At 42.1% G+C, this 25426-nt stretch overlaps 1 protein-coding gene across 2 annotated transcripts in view; it reads right to left on the reverse strand.

Moving 5' to 3' along the window:
* Nucleotides 1-25426, reverse strand: part of HAPLN4 (hyaluronan and proteoglycan link protein 4) — a 56651-nt gene that overhangs the window by 21685 nt on the left and 9540 nt on the right. For both annotated transcript variants that reach the window (XM_033953961.1, XM_033953962.1), the window contains 3 exons: nt 22101-22206; nt 15378-15740; nt 5909-6211 (listed from right to left, as the gene is read on the reverse strand). In XM_033953961.1, the coding sequence (XP_033809852.1) occupies nt 5909-6211; nt 15378-15740; nt 22101-22206 (772 nt within the window). The remainder of the gene's footprint in view (nt 1-5908; nt 6212-15377; nt 15741-22100; nt 22207-25426) is intronic.

Consider the following 25426-nt stretch of genomic DNA (forward strand, 5'->3'; position numbering starts at 1 on the left):
AATGAATGTAAAAACTGTCCTCTCTCTTATTTCCCCTCTCCACCGCACGCGCCCCTTCCCCATACATTTTTAACATCAGTGCGAGCAATGACAAAGTTGCTGCCCGCATCAGTTTCGGAGCTCTCTCTGATGTCACTTCCTCCTGGAAGTGATGTCAGATAAAGCACTGAAGCCGACACGGGCAGCAACTTTCTCACTGCTTGCGCCAAAGTTAACAAGGTCCGGGGAAGGGGCTTGGGCGACAGCAGGGGGAGGAGTGGGAAGGGGGCGGAGAGAAGGGGTGCTGATGCCCCGAGGAAGACCGCGCCCAGAGCAGACCCCTCCTCCTCCTTATTACGCCACTGGGTATGGATAGGAGGGACTTACCTGATGAATGGATGAACAACTGGATTCTGTACCACAGCATCCCTCAAACTTTCTCGAGCTCGGCACACTAAAGGTAGTGGCCACAGCTCAAGGCACCTGGAAGTGCGCGGGCATAGCTGTGAAGATGTCATGCACGAAAGCCCTTCAGACAGGCCCCGAGACGCCAGTGGGAGGGTACCAACAGGGAAGAGAGCTGGAGAGAAGGAGAGGTGCTGCCACCGGCTGATTGCCTACAGGACGTGCCTCTTGCCGTGAGTCAGCTGGCGCCGGCACTTCTCCTCCCCAGGGTGAGGCGGCACACCTGAAATCTCAAGAGGCACACAGTTTGCGATATACTGCTGTACATTAATAAACAGTTATATTTAAAACAAATCAGGGAACATAATCATGTCAGGTTCAGAATATCATTCTAAGAAAATGCTTTTTTGCCAGGGCTAGACCCAGAGGTTATAGGTAAATGATGACCCCCTTTAAAAGAAAATCATGCCTTGGCATAATGGGCAGCTTTAAAACCAATATCTGTCTGGTGCAGTTATCTGGTACCATGGCAGCTTTCAAATGAGAATGATTTGCAGAGCACTATTGTTTTCAGCATAGCTGTGGCCCTCACACACATACATACCCTGTCTTTTGGGATGCTTAAAACTCTCTTTTATAAACTAATGACTTATCGATACTCTCTTCACCACTCGCCTAGATTACTTCAACCTACTTCTCACAGGTCTTCCCCCGAGCCATCTCTCTCCCCTTCATCTGTTCAGAATTCTGCTGCACGCCTTATATTCCGCCACTGTCGCTTTGCTCAAGTCACTCCATTGACTCCCTATCCATGTTCTCATACAATTCAAACTCCTCTTGTTGACTTACAAGTGTATTCACTCTGCAGCCCCTCAGTATCCCTCCTCTCTCATCTCCCCCTAAACTCCCCTCCCCCCAGCCAGGAACTCCACTTTTTCAAGTAAGTCTCTCCTAACTACCCTTCTCCCCTACTGCCAACCAGACTCCGCCCCTTCTATCTTGCTGCCCTGTATGCCTGGAACAGACTGCCTGAGACTGTATGTCAAGCTCTGTCTCTGGCAGTATTCAAATCCAGGCTAAAAGCCCACTTTTTCTATGCTGCTTTTAACTCCTAGCTCCTACCCGCTAGTAAAGTACCCACATCTATTATATCACTCCTTCTGTAATTCTCTACCCCAATCATCCTGTTTGTCCGTCTGAATAAATTGTAAGCTCTGTTAAGCAAGGACTGTCTCTTCATGGTTAATGTAATGTACAGCGCTGCGAGCATCTGGCAGCACTATAGAAACATGATGGCAGATAATGGCCAAATGGCCCATCCAGTCTGCCCATCCTCTCTCCAAGAGATTCCACATGACTATCCAGGCTTTCTTGAAATCAGATACAGTCTCTGTCTCCACCACCTCTACCAGGAGACTGTTCCACACATCTACCACCCTTTCTGTAAAAAACAGTATTTCCGTAGATTACTCCTGAGCCTATCACCTCTTAACTTCATCCTATACCCTCTCATTCCAGAGCTTCCTTTCAAACGAAAGAGACTCGACTCATGCATATTTGCATCAACAACTAACATTCGAAGCCCACACCAACATCCTAATCAAAAAAATGCTTCCACTTACAATGGAAACTATGCACACTAAAACCATTCTTTGATTTTGCATCATTTAGACTGTTGGTCCAGTCACTGATCCTGAGCTCACTGGATTACTGTAACATAATCTACCTAGGGTCACACAAAAAAACCATCAAGAAATTGAGGCTAATCCAGAACACGGCCATTCGACTAATCTTTGGCCTGAAAACACCCAAACACATCACCCCATATTACAAGAAACTTCACTGGCTACCCATCAAGGCCAGAATAATCTTCAGATTCAGCTGCCTCTGCTACAAGACACTCTTCAGCACCGCTCCCACCTACCTTCTGAAACACATCATCCTACAGGACAAACTCCGCTTCCCACGCAGAACACTCTTGTGTACATTCCCCTCCCCCAAAGGATGCCGATTCAAAAGATTCCTCAACAGGACTCTCGCCTTCCAAGCAGGGATACAGAACAACACCTAAGTGACCTAATCCTGAACTCACTAACATACCAGATATTCAGAAAATCACTAAAAACACACTTATTCAATAATTTTGTCTGAACCTCCAAAATAGTTCAACACCTACCTCTTCTTACACATTTTCCCCCTCCCACCCCCTATGCTTCCCAATCACATAACCGTCCACCTACCCCTTCCCAATTCCAACCCATGTTAACTCACTGTTATCAGCACCTCTTATTGTACACCGTCCTGAACTGAAAGGTATGACGGGATATAAATAAAGCTATTATTATTTAAACGTCTCTATCATATCTCCCCTCTCCCGCCTTTCCTCCAAAGTATACAGATTGAGATCTTTAAGTCTGTCCCCATACGCCTTAAGATGAAGACCATGCAGCCTTCGTCTGTACCGACTCCATCTTTTTTATATCTTTTTGAAGGTGCGGCCTCCAGAATGGTACACAATATTCTAAATTATAAATTGGAGTAGTAGCAGCAGCAGAATGGCATCCAATGGGAGGATCACTGACTACATGGCATTGCTGCTGCCTTTTTCCTTTCAGAGGAGTCAAGATACATGTCATGCTCATACGTGTGGAAATGTCCCCAGGTCATCCAAAGAGGTTCATGGCCCCAACATCAAAAATCAATGAGTCCGAAAAGTAGCCTTGCTGATTGGATATAGACAGATTAAGAGGGGTAGTGTCAGGGTTGGGAAGTCGATTCTCAAAGGAGGAACACAACTGCTGCTGACAGCAGAAAACTCAGAATCAATATGAATGGACTTTGACACAGACTTTTTTTCATAATGTTAGAATGCTGCCACAAATTCTGCAGTTATGTTTGGGGACAGTAGCATGATGCTAAGGCAGAGATATGTACATAAATGATAAATGATCAACGGGGAATTACTAAGGTATTTCAAGTAACATGGGGTCCATTGACTAACTTTATTAATAATAGTTGATTGATTTATTAATATACTTTCGGTTATAACTTACACATCCAAGGGGTGGGTGGGTGGGTGGGTAGGCTGGGTATTTTCATAGATGTTAAGTTGGGGATGAATATTGAAGGAATCTTTGTATAAATATTTATTTTTTCTTGTTCAGTCAATTGGGTGGGTGGGTGGGTGGGAAGGGTAAAAGCGATTGTTCATGTTTTTATGAAAGATAAAGGTGCCAAGCACTCTCATGGTTCGCCTCATACTTTACCGATCGTTGTTTTAATGTTTACTCAAACAATGAAACTTCTTCACCTATATTTCAAACCTACGGTGTTCCACAGGGTTCTATTCTATCCCCTCTGCTATTTAATATATTCATGTCCCCTCTTCTCACTTTAGCACAATCTATAGGTTTCACAATTTTTGCCTACGCAGATGACATCCAAATACTTCACCCCATAGATTCCACAAACATCGCCGATATACAAGAAATTAATTCAAAATTAGATAAAATAAGTGATTGGCTCTTTGCTAACAAACTCTCCCTCAACATTAATAAATCTTGTGGTATTCTCTTCTCAACCAATCCTAACAAAAAAGTAACAGGAAAAATCTACCTTAAATCTCAGCCTGTAAAAATGGAAACAAAAATAAAATTATTAGGGGTCATCATAGACAAAGATTTAACATTTCACGATCATATCAGTTCAGTAGTAAAAACCTGCTTCTACAAACTACGACTTATTCGATCTTTAACCTCCATCCTTGAAACCAAAGCAATCACGACCCTAGTTCATTCCCTAGTCATTTCGCACCTTGATTATTGTAATTCTCTTTACAATGGAATTCCTAAAAAAGAAACCCGACATCTTCAGCTCATCCAAAACACTGCAATAAAACTTATATATAAACTAGGGAAATATGACCACGTCACTCCTCTTTTGAAAGAAGCGCATTGGCTACCCATTACACATCGTATCACTTATAAAACTCTTATGTTGGTCTTTAAAATCAAATCTTCCCATCAACCATCCTTTCTTGACAAACTTCTTATTCCAATTTGCCCATCACGGACCCTTAGATCTGCTGACCAAAATTTACTATCCGTTCCCTCTATAAAGAAATTCTTCTATACTAGAAAAAACAATTTTTCTGTAGTAGCTCCTACTTTATGGAACTCTCTGCCATCCCAACTTCGTCAGGAAAAACTCATTGATAAATTTAAGACTAATCTGAAAACCTTCTTATTTCAAGACGCTTTTTATTACTGATGATTCTTCTTTCACCATTCACCTAACTGCTTTAATGAAGCACCCCCCTTCCCTCTGTTCCTTCCCTCCCCCTCTTTCTCACATTCAAAACTGTGGGTTTGTTTTTGGGTTTTTTCTTCTTTCTCATCATTTTAATGTAACTTTTCCCCTTCCCTCCTTGTTAACCTCACTTTTATGTCTGTCATTGTCAAATGTCTTTAATGTTCACTCTTCCCTTTACTCTTTCTCTTTTATTAATTTTATAATCTATAAATATAATTTTACCCCGATTTTAACTTTTATTGTAAACCGGCTAGATACTTGTTGATGGTCGGTATATTAAAAACTAATAAATTTGAAACTTGAACTTGAAACTTTTTCTTGTTCACCACATGTACATTTAATTGTTTATTGCACTATTGTTGGTTTGGAAAAATCTATAAAGATTTTTTTTTTTTAAAGAGGTCTGTACATACAAACAAGAGAAGAGACTGCACTTGATCTCCATTTTTCTCACTTACTAATGGGGCCAGATGTACTACACATGTTTTCACCACAGACACAAGTTGGGAAACCTTCAGAACATCCAATCCACTGTCATTGAACTTACCTGAACTCAGCTTCTGACTTTAAGCCTTCTGAGGAAAGAACATGAGGTAAACATGTGAAATTCTCTCTTACATTAACTCTTTTTATTATTTATTAATATAGTATCGTGTATACTGATGGTACCACAGAAATAATAAATGTTGCTTTTTCCATTTGCTACTTCTCCTTCAGGTGCCTTTGGTACTCAGGAAGTGGTGCCCAGCTGATAGGCTGGGATGTGTTGGAAATGACATGGGAAGGGAGAAAGATTTGGTTATAAAGACATTGGGGAAGTGGTTATTTTATATTTATTTCTGGTTTTATATAAGTTTTTATTTTTTTGTGTAAGATTTTGTTTTCTATGTATGATATGATGCTTGTTTTATTTTTATTTTGTATTTTTTCTGGTGGATATTTGATTTTTTTAAAAACTTTTTATGCTAGTTTCTTTTTTACATTTATAATTGGATGTCTGTTTTGTTTTGTACTCTGTACTGTACGTTTTGATTGTAACAGTGGACTAGAAATGATGCAATTAATTTAAATTACAAGGAAACATAGAAACAGAGTATGACGGCAGAAAAGGGCCGACAGCCCAACAAGTCTGCCCACTCAAGAACCCTCCCTCCCAACTAGTCTGCCTACTCAAGAACCCTTCCTCCCTGGGGTATCTATCGTTTGAGCATACCGTTAAGGTTAGATGTAAAGCAGAAAGCATCATAGCGCTCGTCATCCTTGTGACGGTAGCCGTAGTTCCGGACGCCAATGGGAGTTTCACTTTTACCACACTCTTCCCGGGGTTTGGCAATGGGATATTGTACCGAGCCGTCCTCCAGCCACCCAGCATTGCACCAGTCCATACCCTGCAGCCAGGCCTCATGCAGCTGCTCATAGGAAGCCAGGATCCCATCCTGCTCTTTGCAGGCTTTCTCAGCCTCATGGAAATTGAGGCTATAGCGGCCAAGACGAGGGTGGTAGGGAAATATCACTCCTGAAAAGAGAAAAGGATACAGATTACATCCAAGGCAAACCTGAGTAATTTCTTACCCTCACAGAATAGGAAGAGCGAGGATAACAGCAGAAGCACTGAGGTACAAACGGAATATCTGAGATTAAAATTCAAGATGTCCTAATGTCGGCCAGGTCAAAATTACTCCCTGACCAACACAAGCAGTTTATGAGTATACATCATATAAGAGATGATCTACTGAGATAGTTGTTACCCTAAGGCTCCAGTTTATGAAGGATAAACTGAGTCAACCCCCATTCTATGCAAGGAATTTATGTTTTCAATGTCACTCTGCAAAGTGGTGCTGGATCAGCCTCCCTACCAACTAGAAACCACCCAGTCTCCTCTATGAATTGAAGTGTCAGAGCAGATTCAGAATGACCTGCTCCATGATGAAAAAGCTGTAGTATGGGATGTGCTCCATTTTTCAAGCTCTGCAGCTGCTGGAATAAAACAGACCCCTCAGTAGCAGAAGTGGGAGGCCAGGTCAAGATAAGCTAGTACAGAGCCTAACAAAAATGATTGCCCAAGCAGGGGAATCTTTTCATCAGTCCTGCACACTAAGCAGGGAATGACTGAGGATTAGTGTGAATAGAAATATAAGGTGCATTCACACGGTTTCAAGATTGCTGGTTCAAAGGATGGCATAGAGGCAAGTGGTCTGCCCAAGGTCTCAGAGATCCTGGTGGTTGGACAAATAAAATCAGGGCCTGACAATTTGCAGTTCTATGGCTGAAGCATTGAGCCAAATCCTACAGTGAAAGGATATGAATTAGTGATCATTTCTAACAATGACACATCTGAATGGAACACGTCTCGCAGGGTTGGACAGCTGTAAAACGCAATTTAAGAGAATGACAAAAACATCTGAACAGCCCCAAGCAGTGAACAAGCCTCCTAAATCTACTCTGTCAGATCATTTCTACACTTTCTCTGATATCTGGACTTTTAGGTTATCTCCTCCCCCTACTACCAAGTTCCCTGGCTTCCCCTCCTTATCTTCTCAATAGCCTTCACAGCATAAATTATCTTTTAATTGGAAAAAGAAATACAAATTCAGCAAGAAAATAAGAATCTTAAAACCAGGCATGTCAATCACATAAAGTCACTCTGTGCAGGTGAAATATCTGAAAAGGTGCAAGAGTTTTGAAGAAGACAACTCTCAAAATAATGGCAAGGTGGAAAGGAGGGGGGCAGATTTATGACACTTTAGATTGCAATTCTTTCTTTCCTTATGTCACTACAAGAGGGATTCTCTCTGAGGAGGGGGCAGGAAGGGAAAAGGAGATGATGGACACATGGATGGGTATAGGAGAAGGTAGATACCGGACACTTGGATAGGTGTAGAGAAAGAGAGATGCTGGATACGTGAAGGAGTGTAAGGAAAGAGAGATGTCGAACACTTGGAGAAGTGTAGGGAAAGAATGAAAAAAAATGCTTGAGTACCTGAATAAAATTCATGTAAACCATTTGAGCTCCCCTGGGAAAACGGTATAGAAAATTGAATAAATAAATAAAATAACTAAGATGCTGGACAGGGGCGTGTAGGGAAGGGGAGACACTGGACATTTGGAGGTGTGTAGGGAAGGGGAGATGCTGGACACTTGGGGTAGTTCTATAACGGAGCTCCTATACATAGTGACGACACTTATTCAGTTCCTATAAAGGAACGTAAGCTCCTACTTTCTTTTATAGAATTCTAGCTTAGCAAGGTGTATGCACATAGGTGCATGCTCTTACACCAGACATGGAATTGCATAACTGCTTGCACCTGAGCAACAGCGAAAGGTGTGTAACTTATTCTTCATTTTCATCCCCTCCTCCCCTCTCAACATTGCCCAGTCATCACAGTGAGGAAAGCCCCCAGACCACAGCTTCCCAGTACTCCTGAGCCTGAAGGGAGTAAATGGAATAAAGAGGATCCAATTGTGCTCAGGCCTCAAAATTACAAAAATAGCACAGGTCAACACATCGTTTTCATCAGAGTTAATGTTTGGTGGATTTTGTAGCATTTTTCATGCTGATTTCAAACCTGTGTTTAGTTTTTCAATAGCACATCACATTTTTGTAATGAGGCTCATTATATATAATTATAAACGTTAATTGGGTGATATTTCATGCGTTTACAGGATAAACATATAAGGAGGGTTAACGACAGTTGTCTTTGCTTTTTATGCTGCAGACGGTGATTAATATCAATCTTTATCATGCCAAGACATTGTACTAATTATCCAGATAGTTTCTGTTACGTCTGTGGTTCATTCACGACAAAAGCAAAACGTCACCCAATTACCGTAGATCTGAAGAAGGTATACAAATTGTACTTTGGCTGTCCACTGGTTGACTAAGATAAGTCTTGGGCTCCACTTATCATCTGTACAAGTTGTTCCAATGGACTTCATGACTGGCTCAATTGACGAAAGGCAACAATGTCATTTGCAATCCCAATTATATGGAGGGAACTGCGAGACCATATTAAAGATTGATACTTTTGCCTTGTGAACACAAGTGGATTCTCAGCTAAAACTGCTATTAGTCCTGCGCCTCATGATGACTCACTGCCTGTCCCTGTACCTCCACAAGATGGACAGGCTTCTGTGGAACATGATGAGGAATGTGATGATGATGCAGTCCAGAATTATCTGATCCTGATTATGTGAATGATGAAGATTCAGAACCAGAGACCTTTACACATGCTGAGCTCAATGATATTATTCGTAATCTAAATTTTTCAAAAGAAAAAGCAGAACTTCTTGCTTCAAAGCTTAAGCAAAAGCACTTGCTTGCAAAAGATGCTAATATAACTCATTACGGAAAAAGGAATCATAACCAACAGCATTCTTCACTGTAAATGGCTCATTGTGCTTTTGCCATCAATATGCTCAACAGGTGCATTGTCCAGATGAATGGCGTCTCTTCAAGTTTCAAGTTTAATAAAATTTTTGATTAATCGCTTAATCATATTTCTAAGCGATGAACATTTTTAAAATTACAATATTTGGGGGACAATACAACACTTTACAATATTTTACATCCGAGCGGATTAAAAGACAGACATTACAAACCATGGACACGTGGGAAAAGGAGAATGAAATACAAAATCATTAAAGAAAAGTAAGACAATCAGGGAGTAAAACAAAAGGTAGGGAAAACAATAGTCATAAAATTAAACAATGGAAATAAAAATTTGACCAGCGGACTGCTAACTAATTATCAAAAGCATCTTTAAAAAGAAAAGTTTTTAAATTACTCTTAAATTTCTCCAGATTGCGTTCTTCCCTTAAATAAATAGGGAGAGAATTCCAAATTTGAGGTGCAGTAACAGAAAAAATAAATTGCCGTCTTGTATTAATAGTCCTAAGAGAAGGGATCGTCAATAGATTTTGTTCATTGGATCTCAGTATTCTATTTGGAGTATAAGGGATTAATAATTTATAGATAAATGCTGGAGTTTTATAAAACAGGGATTTAAAAGTAAGTATACATAATTTTATATGTTATCCGGTGAGATATAGGAAGCCAATGCGCTTTCCTAAGAAGAGGTGTTACATGATCAAATTTCCTAGTTTTAGTTATAAGTTTAATGGCAGCATTTTGAATAATTTGTAAGCATTCTGAGAAATGCCCTTAAAAAGGGCATTACAATAATCAATTTTAGAGATCACCAGAGAATGAATGAGAATATTAAGAGATTTTGAACATAAAAATTGTGAAAGTGAGCGAATTTGGCGCAGCTTGTAAAAGGTTGTTTTAACAATATTACTAATGTGGTCATGGAAAGTCAGTTTATGATCAAAGATCACCCCTAAAATTTTTATGCTGTTTACTGATTGTAGGGGGACATTTTTTATAGAAATAGAGGAAACAAGTTTAGAACTATCTTTCCACGGAAAAAGCATCACATTAGTTTTGTTCCAAACCAAGTATACCAATTGCCCATTCTACTCATCTAAAGAAGTCTTATGAGAATATGAGGAATTTACTAGAGGCAATAAGTTATAAAACACACCAGTGGAACATCTGTGGTGATCTGAAGGTCACTGGCATGCTAATGGGATTGCAAGGAGGATTCACTAACTACTGCTGTTTCCTGTGCTTGTGGAATAGCAGCAGGGCAGGATTAATTCTTCAAGTACACTGATCCCCCCAGGCCCTGTACTGCCCACGCCCCACCCCCATTTATCTGTTTCCTTCTTTACCTATTTATTTCAAGTTTTAGTTTCAAGTTTTATTAGTTTTAATATACTGACCATCGACGTGCATCTAGCCAGTTTACAATGCTAAAAAATTTAAAAGGTTAAAAAAAATATATATATATATATAATAAAAGGCTAACTCGCGCATGCGCATTCCTATGTGCGTGCTTCCATGATCAGTAGTTCCGTGGCCGCAGGAATGCGCATGCACGAATCCCCAGCACCTACCTACACTCGCCGAAGGATTGGACCCCAGGCTGGACATCCTGCTCTCCTGTCGGCTCCTCTCACAAGCCGCACCAGCGTTACAACGGACGCACAAAGTTTTTCGTGGTGGCGGCTCCTCAATCTCGGCAGTCGGCCGGCGAGGGAGGCGGGGAAGGCAGCCGCTGCTGCCGGAATTCACTGTTGTTGCCGTTGCCGCCACCGCCTCCTCCCCAGCCTGGGTGCGCAGCGTGGGGAGCGGGCCAGCAACGGATGCAGCAGTAGTGGCGGCTCAGGTGGGTGGTGATAGCGGCGATGCCGGCGGCAGTTCCCCCCCCCCAGGGAGTCTGCGGGTAGGTTCAGGGCGGCTGTATTTGGCCGTTTGTTGGACCCCTATTAGTTGCGCCTAGAGGACCGGCAGGAGAGTGGCGGTTGCGGTGGTGGTTTCACAATGGCGGCGCCGGCAGTTTGTCCACTGTTGGAGGTTTGTTAAGGTCATCTTGCTGGGAGGGAGACATTAGAGAGTTACCGAGGGTTGGGCTGGGAGGGGAGAGAAGCGATCTGCCTCGGGTGATTCAGGCAGCAGCAGCGTTTACAATTTGCTGCTGTTACCGGCTTCAGGCCTTCTTCTCTGGCGGGTCCTGCCTACTTCCTGTTTTCATGAAGACAGAACCCGCCAGAGAGGAAGACCTGAAGCCGGCAACAGCAATGAATTGTGAATGCTGCTGCTGCTGCCAAGAGGAAAGGGAGCAGAGGGGGAGAGAATGGCTTGGAGGGAAGAAGACATGGCAGGGCATGGAGGGAAGGAGGAAGGTATGCCAGACCAAGGGAAAAGGAAGGAGGAGATGCCATATGGAACAGATAGAGAGAGAACAGACAATGGATGGAAAGAGAAGAGAGGGCAGTGAATGGAAGGGGCAAGACAGAGGGTGAATAGTAGATGGAATGGGTAGAAAGAGGGAGACACACACTGAATGGAAGTGTGGGGGACAGGGGAAGCAGACGTTGGAAGGAAGTGGAGAGGAGAATGAAAAAAGGTCACATGCAGGATTGAGGGAAGAGCATAGAGTTAGAAATAAAGATAGACAGGGGGCCAGGGACAGACGCATACAGAAAGAATGACAGACAGACAGAGAGCGTCGAAGGAGAAAGAGACAAATTAAAAAAAAACAAAAACCCAGACATACAGACATCTACTCTAGCATCCGTTAATGGAGAGAGAGTCAGGGAGGAACTGGAGGGGGAGAGGGAAAAGGGGCTGCTTTCTAGCACCCGTTAATGTAACGGGCTTAAAGACTAGTATATATATATATTTATAATAATTATAAGAGGGGAAAGAGTGAACATTAAGGACAATTTACAAATACAAACTTACACTTGAGGGTAAAGAGGGGAAGGGGGAAATCAATAAATATATCATTAAAAACAAAGTAAAAGAATAGGGAAGAGGGGGATACAACATCAGGAGTGGGGATCGCTTCTTGAAAGTTTTACTGGCTGTTGGAGAGGAAGTATTTAAGGGCTGTGATATGCATCTTGAAATAAGAACGTTTTTAGTTTAGTTTTAAATTTGTCGAGGAAATTTTCAAGACGGAGTTGAGGTGGCATAGCGTTCCATAAAGTTGGAGCAACTACGGAGAAGTTAGTTTTCCTAGTGTAGTAGAATTCTTTGATGGAAAGGATAGTCAATAGATTCTGATCTGCTGAAGGACAAAGAGGAATGATGAGTTTATCAAGAAAAGATGGAAGACGGGAAAGTTTGATTTTAAAGACCAGCATTAAGATTTCATAAGTGATATGGTGTGTAATGGGTAGCCAGTGGGCTTCTTTCAGGAGAGGAGTAACATGATCATATTTCCTTACCTTATGAATACGTTTGATTGCTGTATTTTGGATGAGCTGCAGACGACGTAATTTTTATGAGGAATTCCATTATATAGAGAATTGCAGTAGTCTAGATGAGAAATGACTAATGAGTGAACAAGGGTTATGATAGCATTAGTTTCGAGAATTGAAGTTAGGGAACGGATATGTCGAAGTTTGTAGAATCAGGTTTTACGACAGAGCTTATCTGGTCATGAAAAGTTAAATCTTTGTCTATAGTTACTCCAAGTAGTTTTATTTTTTATTCCATTTTTACTGGGCATGATTTAATAAAGATTTTTCCTTTTATTGTTTCATTGTTCCTGATCAGAAAGAGTATGCCACAGGATTTATTGATGTTAAGGGAAAGTTTATTTATGTGTAGTCAATCACTGATTTTGTCCAGTTTGGTATTAATTTCTTGTATTTCATTTATATTTGAAGAATCAACCGGGTGGAGTAGTTGAATGTCGTCCGCATATGCAAAAATAGTAAAGCCAATAGACTGGGCTAGGGTGAGAAGAGGAGCAATGAAAATGGAGCAATGAAAATGGAGAAAGAATAGAGCCTTGGGGGACACCGTAAGTTTGAACAATAGGTAATGAGGTTTTCTCTTTCGAGTGAACTTTAAAGTTACGTTCATTGAATGTCACCAGTTAAATATCAGGCCCTTAGATTATACACTTCTCCTTCCATATTCGCTGTGATAGGGGATAACTTTTTCATATGTTATTCGCTGTTTTCTATTATAAACCATTATGAATATGGTGAAACCATGAATAATATGGTGGGAGACCTGGCCTGTTCCTGAAGGAGAGGCAAAACACGGTGAAGAAGGTGCTGGGAATCAGTGATTTTCTCTGAAAAAGTTTGGAATCAGCGATTTCTCTATGCAAGCTGATGTAATTTCGGGGGAGGACCAGCAAGCTAAAAACCATGAATAATCGAAACCGCGAATACAGAGGGAGAAGTGTAATCTCTTTATGGAAGGGACACATTGGGCCCAGTATTCAGAAAATGTTGAGCTCCTAAATTTATGCTCACAAGTTATCCTAAATTTGTGCCCTATTTTCAGTTAAACTTAGAAGCATAAATTTTCAGCTGAAAGTCATCTTAATTTAGGAGCATGAATTGAGGTTGCAGGGTGGTAGACTTAGGAGTAATGTAAAGAAATTATTTTTCATGGAGAGGATGGTGGATGCCTGGAATGTCCTTCTGAGGGAGATGGTGGAGATGAAGACAGTGGCGGAAATTCAAAAAAGTGTAGGATCTCTAAGTAGAAAATGAATGGTAAAAAATGAACCTTGGCAGATTGGCGTGCGATATTCAGGAGTTACTCAATACATTAAACCAGATAAACGTAGGACTGTGCTTCTTGCAGTCCTAGTTATACGGTTAACTTATCTGGTTAAGTGCTGGATATTGGCAGTTAACTGGCTATCTGCTGCCTCTGCCCCCAGATCACCCAGATAATCACCAGTTTCGGCTTAGGCACTAACCAGGTATGATCAGTGGCACTATCTAGTTAAGTCTGAATCAAATGGATGAAGACTCAAGTGAGTGTTCAAATGCAACAAATCCTCAGATTGACATAAAATATAGAACACTCACAATTATATATAGTGCTTAATGAGTGTTGAAACAGAGGGAAAAGACTTCAAAATACCCCAGGAATCCAATCAATAGATTGAAACCAATTTGGGGTTAAGGTATCATTATAGGTCAAAACCCCTGTTGGAATATCATTGCAGTTAATTTCAGTTGCCAGCTCTCCATTATGAGCCCACCAGACCAGATAGGGAAAACGCTTTAAGTACCTGCATGTAAACTGCTTTGAGTGTGGTTGTAAAACTATAAAATGCGGTATACAAGTTCCTTTCTACTTCAACTCTGCTATCGACAAGATCCTTACTCTCACTCATTGTGCTCTTTACTCGTATGAAAGAACACCCTCTTACCTAACAAACTTGATCTCTTCTACAGTGTGTGGTTATTCTTTACATTCATCTTTTGAACAATGTTTATCTCTTCTTCCTCCCTTAGGGCATATTCTACCTTCTTTTTTATTGCCCTGAATCCTGAACCAGTCTCTCTTTCACTTTACAACCCAGTTGAGGGAATTCCTGGAGGCCATTTTGATCTGCTTGATTTGAATGGTTCGCTTTTCTAAGTGAGTGATCTTGATTTGAGTGATGGCTGTCCTGTCAATTTTATGAGGTTTGATTTTTTTGTCTTTTGTTTTGACTTGAATTTCTTATCATTGTATACCGCTTTGATCTGTCTGTTCATAACATGACATAACTTTATTCTTCTATACCACCATAATCAGATGACTTCTAAGTGGTTCACACTGAAGAGAGCTTGACAATCAGCGAATTACAATTTGCAAATTATAAAAGTACAACATATTATAGACATAATAAAATTGTTAGATTTAGTGTAACTTCTGTTTAGGAAATAAATCTATCAAACAATGCAGTTTTAATTTCTTTCCTATAGGCGCCATAGGTCAGCCTAGCTCCATTAATGTAGTTACCTATCCAAAACTGCTGTTTACTTGCTTGATACATGAGAGTCCTATCCAAAAAGGATTTGTATTTACAGCCAGTAATGCTTGGGTATGCAAATAGATTACAATTTCTAGTTATCCTTGTAGGACTATATAACACAAAATGAGATAAAAGATAGGTAGGAGCTAGTCCCCAAACTAGCTTGAAACAAACGCAAGAAAACTTAAAAGCTGGTATAGAAAGTTTAAATAAACATAGCAGGTACTTTTACCTGGATAAGTGGCTTTGAATATCAGATGTTAGCCTCTGTATCTTTCTTCTTGCCCTCTTCTAAACATGCTAGGTGAAGACACCAGCTAACAGAATCGGGGTTACCTTCTAAATCCAGTTTCACTGCTCCTGTGTCATCCTCCAGCTCATTGGTAACTTCGCACTCATATTGTCCGTAATCCTGCAAGGTGACATTTTGGATGACAAGGGAAGCGTCCCTGCTGCCATTCTCCTTCAGAAAGGTTCTGCCCTTGTAGTTCCCAAAAGCCTTTCTCTCATTGCCCAGAGCCACAAAGACATCAGCAAACATCAGGGGATCCACGATCTTTGTCCACTTGATGCGGATCTCATCAGGATCATAAGCAGACACCTCATAGTGGTAGCGACACGGGAGTATGACTGTCCCTCCTCGGTGTGTTATAACCTTCCCTGGAGCTGTCTGCACCACCACATCCCCGGTCTCATCCTCTGAGAAAAGAGAAAGAAAGGGATTACACTCAGAAGGTTTCTCTGTCTTGTGCATATACAGAAAATGGTTTACATATTATATACAGGTACTTATTTTGTATCTGGAGCAATGCAAGGTTAAGTGACTTGTCCAAAGTCACAATGAGCTGTAGTGGGTTTTGAACCTGTTTTCCTTGGTTCTTAGGCCACTGCGTTAACCAGAATGAGGAACAATGGTACCAAAATCTAAGCATCCACACCAGAATATCCCAAGATAAAACTATCACCCCATGACTCTATACAGAATCACATTTGTCAAGAAAATATGAGGAAATGGTTTCTGGTCATGGCCAGTTTGACCAGCCCCAAAACTCTGGTCCAATACTTTGCATTGTAGTGTAGCTCAGAAGACCCGAATCCCAGTTCCAGTCTATCTCAGGCGGGGTAGCACCAGCAGGGTTGGGTAGTTCATGCAAGCCAAGGCACTCAGGCCTCACACACACATACATACAGATAAACACACACACACACATACATACAGGTAAACATACACATATATACATACATATGTATGCACACACACACGAGGACACATACACACATGTGGACACACATACACAAACTCATGCTGACACAAATCCACACCCACACATACATACACACACCCCTTTCTGAAGAAACTAATCCTCTGTAGAAGGTAACTGAAGTACATCTTCTAAAGGAAATATTGCAGGAATGCCTTAACAAGAACACTGCAGCGCCTTGCTAGGTCTGGTGGAAGATTATTACAGCTCCCCTGATCAGAGGATGGGAATGAGGATAATTCCAACTCCCACTCCCCTGCCCTTCACGCCTGATAACAGAACAGCCTGTTCATTCATTAAATCTTTGCTGAAGGGGTTACCATCTCTCATTTCACAGTTCAGCAAGGTTTTTGACAGTGTAGTGGTCTGGTGGGAATGACCTAATGCTGTGGTGTTCAAACTGAATTTCACACCCCCTCCCTGTTCCACCCTCAATACAATTTTCAGGACCCCCTTAATGAATATGCATGAGATGTATTTGCAAGCAATGAAGGCACAGTATGCAAATACATCTCATGCATTTTCATTAGGCAAGGGGCCGAAGAATATCATGAGCAGCACTGATCTAAGGGTTAAACTCATGGAGAGGAAGTAGGAGATAAAAAAAAAGTTCCTCACTTGATGCTTAATGCAGGGCTTCCCAAATCTGTCCAAATAACCCATAGCTAGTTAGGATTCCAGTGTACCCAATGAATATGGATGAATATAGTAAGGCTCCAATATATTCAAATTTATCTCCTATATATTAGTCAGACATGATCTGAAATTTCAGCCTGACTTTAGCAAAATAAAACAGATACAACCATCACTGTCCCAGGCATATGAACCTCATTTCTCTCATGTTCTGGTTTCCTTTCTTTTTCTTATGCTTTCTATTAAATAGAAACCTATATATAATATTTTTTTAAAAACAGCCTATCCAGACTGCCTATAACTATCAACTACTAAACTCTAGAATCCTTCCCTCTCCCTCACTTTCAATACCTAAGGTTGTTCCAACTATCCACCACCCTTTCCATAAAGAAATATTTCCTTAGATTCCTTCTGAGTCTGTTCACTTTCACCCTTATCTCATGCCCATCTTCCAGAGATCACTTCCCAGACCTTTTGAAAATGTCTGTGTCTGTATTTACCTATCACACAGCCAGTGGGTGTATGACCTTTGCCCTGCCTAGCATTACCAGACGTCATGGAAAACCCAGACATGTCCTCTTTTTAGAGGACTGTTTGGGTGCCTGAATGTTTTTTTTAAAAATAGGGGAGTTTGTATGGGTTTAGCCAGCTTTCCCGACTCCCCCATCTACCTCCTCCTTGGGCCCAGTCACTGAATTTAATCTTTGGGCAGCAAGCAGCAGCAACGAGGTGAGCCTGCTGCCGCCGGCCTGCCCCGCAAGCTGCCTCTCTGCAGGTCCCGCCTATGCAGGAACAGGAAGTTGCTGCAGAGAAGCAGCTTTTGTGGCAGGCCAGCAGCAGCAGGCTCACCTCATTGCTGCTGTCGGCTGCCCGAAGATTAAATTACAGCAGCAAGCCTGGGGAGAAGGTAGCTGGGGGGGAGTAGGGAGCTAGAGAGGTCATGAGGGGAAGCAGAATCAGAAGAGAGAGGGGAGAGGCCTGGAGAAACAGGATGGAGGGGAGGGAGAAACAGCATGGAGGCCATAAAACATTGGTTTAAGCTCAATGTAAAACCTAATGTTACTTCTGATTATAGAAGAAAAACATACCTTTTTAAATGGAATGCTGAAACAGCATCTCTGTGCACTCAAAGATAGTCGATCACATTGTCGGCTTGGATTTAGCTCTCCCTGTGTATAACGTCATCAACCGGAAATGACGGTGTGGGACAAAAAAACTTTCTGCATTGTTCTCATAGCACCATGGCAACGATGCTACAACTTAGTCATAGCCACTATGAAAAAATCCCTCCATGAACAAAACTCTTTAGACATATTGGGAGACCTGACTGAATAAGTGAATAAACAAATAAATTTGAATTTAATGTTTCAGCATTCCATTTAAAAATGTACGTTTTTCTTTTTCTTCTATAATCAGAAGTAACTTTAGGTTTTACATTGAGCTTAAACCAATGTTTTCATTCCAGGATCGATCGGTTTTGTCACACAGCAGAATTGTGAAACGTTGGTCTTCATTGGTGGGCCGATCATTCTGAAGAGATAAGTTGTTGTTTGTTTCTATCTCTATCTAATATAATAAAATGCTAGGCCACGCATGCGCACTCCCATCTGCGTGCGTCCGTTTTCCGTGAGATGTAGGGCACCTTAGGTAGGAGTGCGCATGCGCGCTTACGTCACCAGCCGCCGATGCCTCCACAAGCCGGGACCGCAGCCAGCCGCCGATCTCTGTTCCTCCAGCGGGCGAGCGGGCGGGCGGGGTGGTGTCTCAGAGGAGAGGAATCGCCGCCGCTCAGCGCCCCCACTGAGGAGCCCAGCAACTTTCCGCCCCGGCTCTTAAACTGACCCGAGTCCTTTGCCGCCCCCCCCTTCCCTTCCCGCGGGCCCGACTACCTACCCGGCGATTCAAGCAGCGTGTGCAGCAGTCTTCACACGCTGCTTCGGGGCCTTCTACTGCCCTGATTTGCTCTGCCGCGTCTCTGTAACATAGTGTCTATGTGGCTTACATATTGGTCTGACACAGTATGGCTGTTCTTATGTTCTTATCTTTCTTGTAAAGTGCTCTCTTCTGCTTCTATTCACTCAAATGTAACCCTTGCTTTATTCCTTTTCACTTTTAATCTAATCAACTTTGTATCCCCCTTCTCTTATCCCCTAGCTTTCACATTCTCATCTTCCTATTCCCTTTTATCTGCTCTCCATTACTATATTTCTATCCCCTGTACTCATTATTCTCCTCTCACTCATCTCCTTCACAACTTCACATATGGATCCAACATTTTAGCATCACCTTCTTTGTCCTTTACTCCACTCTTGTAACCCAGCATTTCCTTACTCTCTTTCTTTCTCTCCATCCCTTCCTCCCACAAATCCAACATCTCTCCTTTCTGCCCTTCTATCTCCTCCCAAGTCTGACATCTCTTCCCTCCTGCCCCCTTCTGGTCCCGAGTCTATAACCCTTCCATCTTTCCCTATCTCTCCTCCCCCCCTCTGCTCTCTCTTGGGTTGTTCATCTTTCTTTCTCCCCATTTTGCCCTTCTCCCCCAAGTCCATCTTTCTTACTCTCCCCATTTTTCCCCCTCCACCAAGTTCATCTCTCCCTTTCCACCTTTCCTGCCCTCGGCCATCTGTCCCTCTCCTGCCCCCTCCGTCCTTCCCCAAGACCATCTCTCCCTCTCCTGCCCCCTACGCCTTTCCATGCTATTATGGTATCATTTGTATTCTGCTGACATTTATCATATTTCTGTTATATGATTGTTTTTATTGTGCTGTTAAATGTTTATATTTGTAATACTGTAGCATGTTAGTTCTATTACAAAGATTCAAATTGCTATCTCCAAGTTTACCTCATTGACTGTATGCTTATATTTGGTCATTTTACTATTGTTATGCTGTTAACAAAACTGTAAGTTTTATGTTAAACTATATCTGCGGTACACTGCATTGGGTGAATGCTTCATAAAGGCAGTTAATAAATCCCAATAAAGAAATACATAAATATGAGCGTCATTCCATCCCCTTGATCATTTTGGTTGCCCTTCTCTGTAATTTTTCCAGTTCTACTAGAGCGACCAAAACTGCACACAATACAGAAGCAGTAGCATAGTGAGGAGAGTGGGGGTGGAGCGCGCTGAGCACTGACTTGGTGGGGAAGTCAGCATCTCTCCTAAGAACATAAGCAATGCCTCTGCTGGGTCAGACCTGAGGTCCATCGTTCCCAGCAGTCCGCTCACGCGGCGGCCCAACAGGTCCAGGACCTGTCCAGTAGTCCTCTATCTATACCCCTCTATCCCCTTTTCCAGCAGGAAGTTGTCCAATCCTTTCTTGAACCCCAGTACCATACTCTGCCCTATTACGTCCTCTGGAAGCGCATTCCAGGTGTCCACCACACGTTGGGTAAAGAAAAACTTCCCCCTATTCTACCCCCACCTCTTCTCTAGTTATCACAGGCAGCAAGTAGGGCAGCCCTCTCTTTGACATCACTTCTCACTCATAAGACCAGGAAGTGATGTCAGAAGGCAGGCTCAGTTGGTGTGAGCAGCAGGTAGGAGACCGTGCTTGCAGCCAGTGATAACTAGAAGAGGTACAAGGAGAAAGAATGCATTTAAGAGACACCCCCCATGGGTGGAGAATGTCGGGTGCCTCTACCCAGGGCACCACTGCCTCTTGCTACAGTACTGTACAAAGGCATTATGTTATTCTTTATTTTATTCTCTATCCCTTTCCTAATAATTCCTAACATTCTGTTTGCTTTTTTGGCTGCCACCTCACACAGAGAAGATTTCAATGTGTTGTCAGGATGTCACCTAGATCCTATTTCTGAGTGATAACTCCTAATGTAGAAACTAGCATTGTACAGCAATGAATCTGGGTTATTCCCAATGTGCATCACTTTGCACTTGTCCGCACTAAATATCTTCTGCCTTTTGGTTGCCCAGTCTTCTAGTCTCATAAGGTCTTTCTGCAATTTCTCACAATCTGCAAGTGATTTAACAACTTTGTGTCATCTGCAGTTCTGGTCACCATATCTCAAAAAAGATATAGTGGAATGAGAAAAGGTACAGAGAAGGGCGACAAAAATGATAAAAGGGATGAGTAGACTTCCCTATGAGGAAAAGCTAAAGCGGCTAGGGCTCTTCAGCTTGGAGAAGAGATGGCTCGTGGTGATATGATAGAGATCTATAAAATAATGAGTGGACTAGGGGACATGTGATGAAGCTATTAAATAGTAGATTTAAAACAAACCAGAGAAAATATTTCTTCACACAACGTGTAATTAAACTCTGGAATTCATTGCCGGAGAATGTGGTGAAATCAGTTAGTTTAAGTTTAGCGGGGTTTAAAAAAGGTTTGGATAATTTCCTAAAAGAGAAGTCCATAGGCCATTATTGAGATGGCTTGGGGAAATCCACTGTTTATCCCTAGGATAAGCAGCATAGAATCTGCTTTGCTACTTGGGATCTAGCTAAGTATTTGGGAACTGGGTTGGCCACTGTTGGAAACAGGATACTGGGCTTGATGGACCTTTTGTCTGTCCCAGTATGGCAACTCTTATGTTCTTATATTCTTTTAGCATAAGATTTAAGGCCCTTTTACTCATCAGGTATCATCAGGAAGGTGGAACAGTGAAATCAGGAGGTAACAATTAGCACACTTCCAGGAAATGGGCATAGGGGTAGGAGTTGGACAGATAACAGTACTTTGTACAGGGGTTAGGGGCAGGATTTTGGGAGAAAAATTTTGAAAATCTGTAGGAATTTTTGAACAGTTATTTTTGTTTTGGTACTCTGTTGACAAAATATTTTAAAATGGTGCACCACAGTGCCTGTGGTGTATATTTATATCTCAGCTAGAGTAGGATAGATCAGTGTTTCTCTGTATATGTATGTGAAGGACAGTGTATTTATCGCTGGGGGTGTAATATTTGTGCCAGGGTACTAATGTGCATATTTGTACTTCTCTATGTGTGTGTCTGTGCAAATATTTCTCCTCATTTCAGCGCTGACCCTAAATCTGATTAATATACCCAGAAATTTAAAAACCTCTAATGGAATCTGCCCAACATCTTCCTGTACTAGTAACAGAAAGAGGTGGGGAATCCGACCTGAGCAGTTTGAGCTGCTTGGACAGGAAATCTCTTTTACAGTGTACTCGCTAAAGGCACTCACCCAGCACATGCACAGCCTTCCTCCTGCCTTTCTCACTAACTGCCGAGGTTAAGCAGAGCATCAGAGTGCCAAACACAGCCCAGTCAAAACTGCATCTGAAAGACATCTGGAGAGGAAAGAAGACAGGGAAACATTGATTAAAGTCACGCTGTTTGCCAGTGGAGGCAGTGAACCAAAAACAGAAAAACTAAAGAATGCGTAGAGTCTGGAGAACAATCTGACAGCAAGGCAATATGGAGCCAGGTTTTGGAAGTAGCACACAGAATTCAATAATACACAGCAGGAGTACCCTGGAGAACAGGGTGCAAGAGTGCCATCTTCAGCTTGAACTGAAGATGAGGGATTTGACTGGCCATGAGATACCAATACTGGGATGCGGTTGAGAATGACTTACTATAATATGGCACAACTGATGTCAAGTTACCCAGTTCCAGGATGGAGATTTTGGGATACTCCTGGATTTCTGACCATTCTGCCTTAGTGCATTATGAGACTTGCAGTACTGATGTTAATGGGCAGAAACAGACACTACAAACATATCCCACACAGCTTTGGGATATATGTTCAAAACCAGGATTGGCCAAAAAACATCTCCAGCCTGGAACTAGAGATGACTTAGTACAGGGGTCTCAAAGTCCCTCCTTGAGGGCCACAATCCAGTCGGGTTTTCAGGATTTCCCCATGAATATGCATGAGATCTATGTGCATGCACTGCTTTCAATGCATATTCATTGGGGAAAACCTGACTGGATTGCGGCCCTCAAGGAGGGACTCTTGAGATCCCTGACTTAGTATGACTGAGAATAGTTATTTGAGGGAGTCTATAGGAATCTACCACTCCCCCATAACGGCACTCATTCACAGTTAAGGAGCCACCTTAAAAGGCAGGGCCTAAAACAGAAAAATGGTAGCTCAGCATATACAAAGCAGGGATGGCATGGCCAAATACAAATAAAAACTCACAGCTCAGAACAGGCCCTAAGAGGAAAGGAATCACTCTGCAGCAAATGCCTTCACAACTTTTGTCAGGGGTAGGGAACTCCGGTCCTCGAGAGCCGTATTCCAGTCGGGTTTTCAGGATTTCCCTAATGAATATGCATTGAAAGCAGTGCATGCAAATAGATCTCATGCATATTCATTGGGGAAATCCTGAAAACCCGACTGGAATACGGCTCTCGAGGACCGGAGTTCCCTACCCCTGACTTCTGTAATAAGGTACAAGAATCTGGCTAAGGTAAGCTAAACTTTAACTTGTATATTGTAAGGAAGCTGTTCTTGAAGCTTGGATGGAGCCAGACCAGCAGTTATGCAAATCTGCAGTAAGGCTGCATAAACTGTGACTTGGACCTGACAGCAACAGGTAGGGTTACCATATCTAAAAAAAAAGAAAACACCGGACACATAACCCCGCCCTGTTCTGCTTCAAGCCATGCCCCGCCCCATTTCACCTTCCAGCCCTGTCCCCAGAAAGCCTCCTCTCTTTGCGATGAGCTCCGGCTGCATCTGGAGGGCCTGGAGTATGTGCGGATGTGTGTGATGTCATCTGCGCATGCTCAGAGGCCCTCCAGATGCGGCCGGAGCTTGTAGGGGCTTTCCAAAACTCGGATAAACGCTGGGTTTTGGAAAGCCCATCTGGGAGCCCGGACAATCCTCTAAAAAGAGGATATATCTGGGTTTTTCCGGACTTCTGGTAACCTCAGCAACAGGCCCACATAAAGATTGCACCTGAGTTTCTAGAGACTTTTTTATTTCCTCAGTTATTGTGCCTTTGAAGGAACAACCTTCAGCATTTACATTAATAAAGATTTTGGGGTGTTCTTTTTATCTTCGTCTGGCTGCATTTCTTGAAAAACCCCGCTCAAACCTTGCACAACTATCACAGGACATGATAAGCTAGTACTGGGGACATAGACCAATGTGTACAAATACTGGAAACCTCAGCCCTACTCTGGAAGGACCACCCATGATATCCAGAAAGCAGTTTAGCCCCTATGCTCGTATGGTCCTAGCATACCTGCTATGGCAAGGGAGTTAATGAAGTTGTAATGAGAAAAACAGGGAGTACAACAGACGTTTTAGGAGGAAAGCAGTTGAAACATGGCTACAACATTTGGACAAGTTAAGAGATGCCTCTTTTCTAAAGAAAGGAAAAAAGTTGGTGTTTTTTAAAGAGACTGTAGGATATCCTGCAGTAGGTCTGAAGCCAAACCTTTATTCAGATTTGATTCTTTAAAGGCATGGTGGAAAGATTACATTTTAAAACTTCTGAGCTGGGTAGACATCTTGGTTCTGACAAATTTTAGAAATCTGCTGCCATCCAGAGGTAGAAAGCACTCCTTGCATGCAGCTAAGGAAGACATTTCTGGCTGGGCTGCCTGCCACTACTACTTATTTCTTTAGCACTCAATACATTTTATGATGAGCTTTTGAAAGTAACCCTTCTTCTTTAGATCAGAAATAAGCAAATGTTAACAAATATCAGTATATCAGCTCAAACTTAATTCAGAAAAAACAAAATTCTTCGTTGCTTTGCCACATCCGCTTGACACCAAAACTCCACTATGCATCAATGAACTTAGTTACCCTATTCAATCCACCATGAAGATACTGGGTGTAACTCTGGATCAATGCCTAACTATGAAAGACCAGGTGGACTCCTTAATCAGAAAGGGTTTTTTCACTCTCTGGAAACTTAGATCCATTAAATCTTATTTTGATACGTCAGCATTCAGAACTAAACTAAACTAAACTAAACCTTAAGTTTATATACCGCATCATCTCCACGGATGTGGAGCTCGGCATGGTTTACAAGAACTTAAAATATAGGAAGAGAAGGAAAAAAAAAGGTTTACATGAACTTATATATAGAAAAGAAGAGTAAGGGGGGATAGAATTACATTTTAGTGAAAAGCCAGGATTTCAGTTGCTTGCGGAATAATTGGAGGGAGCCCAGGTTCTGCAGCGGGATAGTAAGGTCGTTCCAAAGACCTGTAATTCTGAAGAGAAGGGATTTTCCCAGTTTGCCTGCATAGCGAATACCGTGTAGAGAGGGGAAGGATAGTTTATACCTTTAGGCAGGTCTGGTAGAGTCAGGACTCGAGGAGTTATAAGAAAGTGGGATTAAGGAAGGAAGGATGCCGTGAATGATCTTAAAAGCCAGGCAAGAGCATTTGAAATGAATTCTGGAAATCACTGGGAGCCAGTGAAGTTTGGCTAGGAGTGGGGAGACATGGTCAAACTTGTGTTTTGCAAAGATTAACTTGGCTGCAGTATTCTGGATTAGCTGGAGTCTTTGAAGACTTTTTTTTTTGATAGGCTTAAGTAGA

Source organism: Geotrypetes seraphini, chromosome 8, assembly GCF_902459505.1.
Source record: "Geotrypetes seraphini chromosome 8, aGeoSer1.1, whole genome shotgun sequence".
NCBI classification, from domain to species: Eukaryota; Metazoa; Chordata; class Amphibia; order Gymnophiona; family Dermophiidae; genus Geotrypetes; species Geotrypetes seraphini.